General features: G+C 46.0%; 1 protein-coding gene across 3 annotated transcripts in view; it reads right to left on the reverse strand.

Annotated features, from left to right (window-relative positions):
* Positions 1-10,427, reverse strand: part of tyro3 (TYRO3 protein tyrosine kinase) — a 23,360-nt gene continuing 12,933 nt past the window's right edge. For all 3 annotated transcript variants that reach the window (XM_020621335.1, XM_020621334.1, XM_020621336.1), the window contains 12 exons: positions 9,788-9,930; positions 7,376-7,514; positions 7,042-7,165; positions 6,722-6,816; positions 5,703-5,798; positions 4,498-4,578; positions 3,767-3,859; positions 3,563-3,684; positions 2,181-2,290; positions 1,242-1,401; positions 771-907; positions 1-671 (listed from right to left, as the gene is read on the reverse strand). In XM_020621335.1, coding sequence (XP_020476991.1) covers positions 266-671; positions 771-907; positions 1,242-1,401; positions 2,181-2,290; positions 3,563-3,684; positions 3,767-3,859; positions 4,498-4,578; positions 5,703-5,798; positions 6,722-6,816; positions 7,042-7,165; positions 7,376-7,514; positions 9,788-9,930 — 1,706 coding nt within the window. In that variant the 3' untranslated portion in view covers positions 1-265. The remainder of the gene's footprint in view (positions 672-770; positions 908-1,241; positions 1,402-2,180; positions 2,291-3,562; positions 3,685-3,766; positions 3,860-4,497; positions 4,579-5,702; positions 5,799-6,721; positions 6,817-7,041; positions 7,166-7,375; positions 7,515-9,787; positions 9,931-10,427) is intronic.

The following is a 10,427-nucleotide window of genomic DNA, read 5'->3' on the forward strand; positions in this document are numbered from 1 at the left end:
TGTGTTTTTATTTTTTTTTTTGAGGACTGGTGAGAACTACTTGTTCAGTACCTGCTGACACCAGCACTTTACAGTGGACCAGTACAGGGACATTAACTGGACAAAGTGGGATGTACCATGTGACGCGCTACAGCTGCTGACGTGTGTGATATACAATATGTAATGCCAGTCAGTTTGTACCTTGGGACCGTCTCCGCCCACCTGCTGCTGCTCAGTGCCACCAAGTGAGCGTCTCTGAGTTACAGGTCCGACTGGTCAGTCTCTGTCAGACATTAATGACATCGTCATCGTCCCTCAGCTCCTCCTGTAAAATGTCCATCACCTCCTGCCTCCCCCCTCCCCCCTCCCACCCCTCAGGGCCCCCGCAGGGGCCAGTGATGTACCTGTAGTCTCCTCCAATGGCCAGCACAGCCCCCGACCCTACCATCAGCCAGCCTTTCTCCTCATCCTCCACCCACTGCTGCCAGGGCACACTCCAGCTCGCTGCCGCCTCCGGGGCCCTCACTGCTCTTCTTCCCCCCTCCCCCTCCAGGTTCATGTAGAGTAAAGGCTCCTTTAGAGTGGGGGCAGGGGACAGGCCAAGCCACAGCGCCTCCAGCTGTGCAACCAGATGTTTGAAACTGGGACGACATTTAGGAACCGGACTCCAGCAGCTGTGCATGATCTCATAACTGACGAAGGAGAAAACAAAGGAGAAGAAGTCAGCTGTCAACACACACACACACATTCCTGATTAGAAATCGTGGGTGTGTTGCCGTCTACAGACTGACATGTCGTCTCTGCAGTCCGGAGGTTTCTTCAGTCTTTCTCCTTTGATTAGAAACTCGTAGATCTCCGAGTTCTCCACTCCAGGGTACGGAGTCTGACCACGAGTCATGATCTCCCACATGGTCACGCCAAATGCCCACTGGCACACACGACATAATAAAGCCACACATTAAAACATGTCAAACCTGTCACGGTACAGTGAAGATGGAGACGGCCGTTTAGACGATGTTAATGTTAAAAACGCAGGACAAATGTGACCAATGAAAGAATTTAGATTCTGTGACTAAAACTCACAAAAATCTAATGAATCAAAAGCATGTTCATCTCAAGTCTAAAAGTAAACCAGAATCAGGAGCCAGGACTAACACCGACTGATAAACTGCACGGATGTGGTCTGGCCGAGCCTGCAGCATTAACAGAAGTGTTTATTGATCCAGGTCCTGTGTCCAGTGTGGGTGTGTAGGTGTGTGTACCACGTCGCTCTGTGTGGTGTAGATGTTGTCAGCCAGACTCTCCAGAGCGATCCATTTCACAGGCAGTTTGGACACGGAGCCCTGTCGGTAATAATCTCCACTGTAGATCTTCTTTGAGAGGCCAAAGTCTGCGACACACACCGTCATGTTCTCGTCCAGCCTGAAACACACGTGCATTTGTCTCATTAACAGCCCTGAGGCTCACACCAGGACTGTCTCACTCAGTGTTGGCAGAGCTAAAGAACTGCACCTGACACCTATGTCAGTCAGCTGTGTTTTCTGTAAACAACTTTAATTTGCCACAGCCTGAGGTGATGCCTTTAGTGGTTCAGCTCAGATTCACGTACAATAAAAAGCATCAAATGTGAGAAACAAACTGCAAAGGGTTCAGCGATGACTAAAACAATCACTTTGTTGTAGCATGTCTAATAAACATGCACAGTTTGTCCTGAGGGTGGTGCTAGAGGAAACATCATGGAGTCATGAAACTGCAGGGTTCATCCTCTGCAGATCAGGATGTCCAATAATATCACATTAATAGCACTTACAGTAAAGATTTTTACTTGGCTATTAAAGGCAGGTAGAAAGAGCTGCACACTGAGCTAAATCTGTTCCTCCTTTGTACTGAGGGCATTTGAATAAAACATCCTGAAACCAAATGGAAGAGGAGCAATTAAATGAAGTGTTGAAAAGTTAACCTGAAACCTGACCAGTTTTGTTGCTGTTAGCTGCCACACACCCTTTTTAGTGTCATGCGCACAATTCTCTTTATGTCCACTAATGTTGTATCGTTTGGTTGCCAGGTGTCAGAAAACAGTCTAAATGTTTCAAGTGAAGTTTGTGACTAAAAGAGGAGTTCAAATAAAAAAAACCTGAAGATGACCCGTGTGTACTTGTCTATGACTAACAGCAGCTCCTTAGAGCTGCCTGTGGACTGACATGCAGTTTCGGGCTGCCAGGTCTCTGTGGATGATGTTCCTGCTGCTCAGATATTCCATCCCCCGAGAGATGTCCAACATGAACTGGATCAGAGTCTGCAGAGACAGGTCCTGACAGGGGACAAGAGCACAGAGACGCTTCACATCATCTGTAAAACATGCACTCGGTCCAACAACGTGCACCAGGTGCAGCTAACTAGCATTTTCCCTGTTGATTGATTTGTTAGTGTCACACTGAACGACCTCTTCTTTTATAAAGTGACTAACATGAGGACGAAGCCATTTCTAATAATCATGAGATGCTGCACAGGAATCGGACACAAAACCCCCCCAGGCTGACTGAGATTGTGCCTAAAACTTCCAGAATCACAAAAGTGCCAAGTGTAAAATGTTGGATACGTGCAGAAAGGCCGCTGCTGTTAGCTCAGAGAGTTTCCAGTTCTGAGGTCCAACAGCTCGCACACTGTGCCGCTTCATGAGCACTGCTCTGGCTCTGGATGCGACTGTGTTTACAGTCTGAGTTTGAGAGCGGTTGACAGCTGAGGGGCAGACTGAGCACTGGCAATGTGTCATGATGCCGTCTTGTTAATTGTGCAGAGAAACATGCTCTTCATGCTGAGATTCTGATTAAACCCTGTACTTTGGTAAATGGACTGTATTTATATAGCACATTTCTCACAAAGCGCTTTACAGGGAGATGATACAACATTCACACACCGATGACAGGCTGCCACACAACGGCGCTAGTCAAGCCACCGGGAGCAATTCAGTGTCTTGCTCAGGGACACTTAGGCATGTGGGGAGACAGGGAGTCGAACCACCAACTTGCTGGTCAGGAGACGACTGCCCTACCTCGTGATGAAGTACAGTCACCCTGTACTTTATCAGGAGGGACACTCTACCTGTTCACACTCAGCTCCAACAGGAGTTTTGCATTAATGCAGCACATCTGGCACATCTCCATGGGAATTTCACACATGCCAATGTTACAAGAACTCTAACGAGGCAGCAAAGCTGTGAAGGTGTGCAGCAGCAAACAGCAGCACATTTGTTCATATGTCCTACCCCAGCATTTACACACACATAACCCAGTTTGCAAACTGGCAACTGATGTCATTGTTTGTCTGATCAGCAGCTAAAACACAATAAGTACTAATTCATTTAATAGTGATGAACAACAAGCTGGTTTTTGTAGCTTCAACCAAAAAATAAAAAACATGAAAATAATTTTTCTTTAGTTCCAACTCTACTGGAGAAAAATCAACCAGTCCTGTTTCTTCAGCTTCACCACAGGAAGGCTGACGGATGCGGACAGCGCTGAAGTATCAAATGAGCGTGTGTTCTGTAGGTGTCACGACAAAGGAACAGCGTTGTGTGTCTTACAAACAGCTGCTCTCCCAGTCTGGATAGCAGCAGGAAGGTGTGCAGGTCTCCATGTCTCATGAACGGGAGCACCACCATCGGGATCGGCAGCCGCTGGCCGGGACGCCGGTGAAGGCTCACTCCTATTGGACAGGACAGACCGCCAGTCAACCCACTTGACCTCTGACCCCCTCATTAACCTGTGTGTGTGAGAGTGTGTGTTACCGATGAGCTGGATGACATTGGGGTGGTGGAAGTCCTTCATGTAGGCCGCCTCCTTCAGACACTGCTCGACGTCACCTGAAGAGGTGACGTCAGCTGGAGGTCACGCATGCACGCGCACACACACACACACACAGTTAGTCATCGGTTTTGACCAATCTTTGGTCTCAGTGCAACTGTCAGCTGCAAGCTGTTCATTTCATTAATGAAAACTGATGAAATATTGAGCAACAGCCTTATTTCCTCATGAGAAAATGAGAGTGACACCTTGAAACCATAAGTGGGACTAAAGATGCATCCACATCAGAGCTGAAGTGACCCAGACCTGATGTGTCCACAGAAGTGTGGACAAACCAAATCAGATGCTCTTAGATCACATCTGGGCCATTTGCATATGTGCTCTAAGATCTGATTGATTTTCTGACTATGGAAAAAGATCCAGTCATCACACTATCTTGTGACTGGACACCTGAATCACCTTCCTGCCGCCTGCAGGCGCTTTGAGGTGTGACGCGAAACACACACAGCAACCAAACTGAGAAGTGTTGCACACTTTGCTGCTTCCTTCTAGAAACACGTCTGAGCAAATTTTCATCATTTCATCTTGTCCGGTCCCTGACGGGTGAGTCAGACCCAGACCCTGTGGCTCACACGTGAGGACGATAATGCAGAACATTTCATCAGGCTGCACTTTCAGTTAAATCCAACCACTGAAGAAGAAAGATCAGACTCACATTTCAGCACTTTGACAGCCACCTTCTGCATTGACGAGTCCTCCGTCTTCAGAAAAGCCTCACGCACTGAGCCAAACTCGCCTGCACCGGTGCACACACACATTTATCAGTCCATCACCCAGGACCTGATCTGGACTCTGGGTCCAGTCCAGGCCTCTGCTGTTCAGAGATTCAGGAGCCTTTGTCCACTTTAGACTTAACCTTTATGACGCCGGATCAAAGAATGTGCATTCGCAGAGCTGCAACCATTCATCAATCAACAGATTCATTTGTACTGATTTCTATTTATTGATTTTCAGCAGTCGAAACATGAATCTCAAAACAAACATTTTTATAACCCAGTGGTCAATGGAGAAAATAATTAGCAGCTTGATTAATCAAGGAATTAACGATTGGTTGCAGCCCTACACACACTAGTGTTCAGTTTATTAGGAACCCCTGTCTCAGACTGAGTCAGTCTGATCCAACAGTCCTGCAGTGAGCCCTATTTCATTTGGGGTTTTTTTTGTTGTCTTGTTGCCTTCCTTTTCTCTCTCTCCTCTATCCACTCACCCCAACCGGTCGAGGCAGAAGGCCGCCCACCAAGAGCCGGGGTCTGTCAGAGGTTTCTTACGTTAAAGGGTGTTTTTCCTCCCCGCTGTTGCCAAGTGCTTGCTCAAGGGGATTTGTTAGGTTTTCCCTCAAAAATAATAATAATGATAAGGTCTAGACTTTTGTTCTGATTCAGTGCTTATACAAATAGAAAATTAAATGAAGTCGATTATATTCAGTGTGTTCAACCTGTTTCACAGAGGTGTTGGTTCACCTGTGTGATGTCTGAAGGGTGCTGGACTTCACTGACGCCAGGTGGAACTAATAAACTGGACGCTGATGCACATGGATCCTAGTGGACTACAGAGAGGCGGTCTGAGTCTGCTACTGATTAACAACAAAAAAACCGAAGCAGGAAAGGTTTAGTACACTCTCACCATAAGTACCTTGCACTGAAGTATAATTTTGAGGTACCTTAAATATTTTCATTTAATGCTACTTTATTTTAGCCAAGTTCAAAATAAACTGAAGTGAGTGCTTTTTAGCTACTTGTCAGATTCAGACCTCAAAGAGAAACATCTCCTCAGACAGAAGATACACTGAATTAAAGATAAAACATGTTGCTCTGTACTAATGTGTGTTGTTGTATATCACTGTGTGTGGTGCTGCGTTACCTTTGCCCAGCATGTGTCCCAGTGTGAGCTGCCTCTCCGGAATCAGGACGTCCTGCAGTTTGTTCTTGAGCTCATCTGTGATTCCCAGACTGTCCACTAGAGGGATACACAACCAATCAGGATGTACAGGAATCATGTGACTCAAACCTCAGGTGTGTGTGGGCTGATGAGGAGGCCGTAACCTTCCTCACATAAAACCAACAGAAACCTCAGATCTCCTCCAGGTTTTCCACCATCTGAGCTTCGACTGCAACTCTGTGAGTCACCTCATCTCATCCTGCACTAGTTTAATAGCAGCGACCGGAGAATGGGCTCAACCTGCTGTTTACCTCCATCGGTCCGGACATTCACATTGTCCTCTACACTTGGATGGAAACCCAGTGACAAGGGCTTTCATGCTGTTTTCTAGCTCATACACTCATAGTTACAGGAAGTCTGTGCTGCTGTCACGTGGCCACACAGACAGAACTGACTGGCTGCAGGCAAAATACAGCCCATCGCTACAGGTAGCAGTGTCTTCTATAAACACACTGGTTACTGTGTTAGACTGAACCTGGTGAAACTTCTGTCACAGACAAACAGCAGCCAACAGACACACATCACCACTATTCCACTTCCGCCGTCCTGCTGTCACATGGCAGATACTGTATAGAGACAGTCAAAGAAGACTTTTTAATGACTTGGGCGTGCAGACCTTCTGTTTTCTTTGTGTGCCCAGGAACTGGACTTTGGTTAGAAGACCAAGTTTGTGTCTCCTCACACTGCCCATTGGAAACGTGCTGACTGAGTGTTCAGTGATCCTCAGTTTAGACGGGACAAATGTGGCCCCGAGGCTAAATCAGCTTTGGTCAAACAGCATGTAAAAGTGTTCAGAGACACAGTGACCAGACATGAGGTTCGAGCCTGACCAACCTAAGAATAATATGTTCGCTGAGAACATTTGCAGGGGACACATTTAGCTTTAACAGTAAAATAAAAGTCTGCACTCTATAACTATGACAGAAACATGCCAGACTCACATGTCGACTCCTGCAGCTCTGCACAGTTTCTGCTGAAGGATCGAGCCGCTGTGAAGGAGACCGGGCTCTCCGGACCTGCAGGCTTAAAGGCCGAACTGCAGGCAGACACACAGAGTCAGTTCTTCTGTCTCTTTCACCCCTGAACCAACAAACTGTTGTTGGTCTCTAATCATCAAATCCATGTTTCTGGACACAGTGCAGCTCTGTGGCACAGACTGAGGACAGATTTCAGGACTTGTTAGAGGTGAAGTTCACTGTTAGTCTGAATGTGGGATTTGCTGATTTTATTAAACATACTGTACGTTAAACGAGTCTCATACCCAAACTCCATCTCTTTTCTTCGTTGGTGAGCAAGGACAGTGAGCAGCAGCCCAACCACAGCGGCCACCAGCAGCCCCAGCAGCAGACCGACCCACATGTGGCTCCGCTGGACCTGGACCTGCACTGAAAGACGAGCAGGGAGACCGTCCATCACAGTCTAGAGCTGTTTGTGATGTATGTTAGCAGCAGTGCTCACACTTCACTTTTACAGCACAGGAGCCAGGAGAAACTGATATGTCAATGAAACACAGAGCACAACAGAATAACATAATACTCACACAGCATTGGAGTATTATGCACAAGCTGCCGGTCGGTTTTTAAAATGATGTGTACCTGAGGAAGGCAGCACCAGCACCGGGGGGCTCCAGGGCCCACAACCCACTGAGGTGCAGGCCGACACCTGGAAGGAGGCATTGAAGAAACGTCCTGCTCCTGCAAGCTGAGCTGAATTGTCCTTGAACAGTAGCGGCTCCTGAACACAATGACATAGATGACATATGGATGATATACAGGACATGATGCGTTGCTATCCAATAGGTTAAGCTCATCACCAGAACTAATTAAGGCTCCTTGGAGATGACCCAGATCTGCACAGAATCGATCACCGGCGATCGGCGGACAATGCATGCCAGTTAGTTTTCTGTCTGACTATCTGACATAACGCCCACGTGGCCAACGATATTCGCACGGGATCGAGGCGGCTGCAGTTTTTGGAGAAAGGCACCGCAGTTGCTCCACCTACTGCAAGAGCTCAGGGCCTAATGGGGTTAAGGTTTTATAGAAACGTATTGTTTCTTGTTTAACTGCAGCGAATGTGATTGTATGAGTTGGTCTTTACCCAACAAGGGTTTTTATGTTAACAGAATAAAAGTGTGGCTGATGGTGACGTTTATCAGAGGAGCTGAACACAGTCAGTACAGGACGTGACATGTGGTTCCCTCAGGCTGCAGACGGTCTGTAGAGTCCTGCTCTACAATGTCAACTGGTTTAATTTGTGTTGTACATTATTATTAAGAGACACATAAGCCTTTGGTGAACGGGACATGAAGGTTCTTTGTGACATCTGTGAGGTGCAGCAGTGGCAGGCTAAATAACCAACAGATCAAAAGTCGCTAGTATTCATGCAGTTTCATATCAAATCGAGCCTGGTCAGCTCAGATACAGCAGCCTACAACTCCCAGGGTGCATTTCATTAACAGCCAATCACAGTTGATTTCCTTCTAAATGATAAGGGTTTTTTTGGCAATAAGAAGGCAGGGACAGAAATTACTGATCAGCTTGATTCTAGAGCAATAAAGACAAAAACTTGTAAATGTTGGAAACCCTGATGCTGGCTGCCAGTTACCTACAGAATCGATTTTAGAGTGCTGCTGCTAGTTTATAAACCTTCTCAATGGTATGGGGCCGAATGCCTGACATGTCTGCTCTCCCTGAAGAATCCAAACCCATCAGGACTCTGAGATCCTTAGGAAGCGGTCAGCTGGTAGAATTTCGGGTCAGAACCAAACAGGTGAAGCTGCTTTTAGCTACGATGCTGCACACAGGTGGAACCAGCTTCCCAATGACCTTACATGTGCCCCGACTCGGCCACTGTCAAGTCTCAGCCGAAGCCTCTGCTTTCCCTCTGCCTCTGTTTGACTGGTTTCTCTGCTGCACTGTAACAGCTTGATTTCTGTTTCAGACCTTTCATTTGTATGTTTGTTCTTTTCATTTTATGTATTTTATCTCATTTTAACATTATTTTATCTTCACTGTGTCTTAACTGATTTTATTCTGGTCTTAATGCTAATTGTTTTTAATGCTGTTACTGTTTTTCCTTGCCTCTTTGAGCCGCCTGTGTGTATGAAATGTGCTGTACAAATAAAGCTGCCTCGTCTACTCAGCCTGGGTCTCCGTGGGTCTGACTTTTTCATGAACGGTTTCTCAGTAAAACATCAGAAAACAGGTAAGAACCTCCAATCGTTTAGTCCACAGTTAGTGAGACAGTGAAAGTAGGTTTCACACACACACACACACACTACCTATTAATACGCACATCATTTAAGAAACAGATTGGGCTTCTAGTCTGAAAGGACCCGTTCAACAGTTCTGTCAGAAAAGTAGCTTTACGTGAGCGGCCGAACAAGGCCTGCATGTTCAGAGGCTCCGCAGCAGAGGGACAGGAAACCCTACTGACTCTAGTACTGATGCAACACACAGCATTTCTAGACATACAGTGTGCCTTTTTGGAGAACATGGTGTATTACAACACAGATAATTCATTCATTCATCTTCTATACCGCTCAGTCCCAAATGGGGTCATGGGGAGGGGGGGGTTAGGAGCCAATAACAGCCACAACACAGATAATGAAACTAAAATATTAACAGAAAATAACAGAAATGAAAATTCATCAGCAGTATAGATACAGTAGGAGCTAGCTGTGTTTCACCTACAGACTGGTTTGAGTAAACACACCATATATGCTGTATGACAGAGGATCACATGTGATTTTATAATGTAATATCGTATTTCAGAGTAACGCGAGGCAAACTACTACAGCTGTGTACAACAGAATACATTAAAATATGTCATAAAATTATATAGGGTGAAATGTATTGAACATATTTATTATTACTACAGAGATATGTTAAAGAAATTGTTCACGGTTTTGCACAAACGAGATCATCTGAACCACATCTCAGGATGACAACCAATTAAATGGAAAAGCAATGGCTCAGGTGAGATACCTGCTGTTCACCTCTCACCTGTGCTTCTCCTCCCAGAGTCCACTGCAGCTTGTAGGCCAACAACTTCCCCTGGAGCTCATTGTCCTGAAGCTGCGCCCAGGTCAGAGCCAGCTGCTGCTCCGAGAGGTCAAAGGTCAGGTTTCCGGGGGCTGCCAAAGGCACTGCACACAGGTGACACAGAGGCTCAAAGTGAAACCTGGCTCCATAGAAATTCTCAGTCACACATGATGATACACTAATGGCATTGAGAATTAAAAGCCCCTTCAACTCAAAACCATGATCTGTAACATCACAGATATTTTGGAAGCTAATCCCAGTCTAACCAGCAGCTGAAAGAAGTGTGATGTGCTGGATTACAGCTTCCGGTACTCATATATTGAGAACAGGCATCATGGTACAAGAGGCATCTTGTTTGAAAATGAACAGCATTTACATATTCAGAGATCCAGAAGTTTTCAATGAGAAGAGGAAAATTTGATGTGCTTCAAGAATTTTCAACCAGTTAAATGGAGATTTTTGAGGAAACACATGAGTCAGTTTGTACAAAGCAAAGTCTTTTTAAATGTCTTAAAGCGGGTGTGGACAGGAGCATCTGCAATTTTACACAAACTCATTTTGTATCCTGAGGTAGGTGTAGACACAGAGGTCAGATAAACAG

The sequence above is a fragment of the Monopterus albus genome, unplaced genomic scaffold (assembly GCF_001952655.1).
Source record: "Monopterus albus unplaced genomic scaffold, M_albus_1.0 scaffold258.1, whole genome shotgun sequence".
Lineage (NCBI taxonomy): Eukaryota > Metazoa > Chordata > Actinopteri > Synbranchiformes > Synbranchidae > Monopterus > Monopterus albus.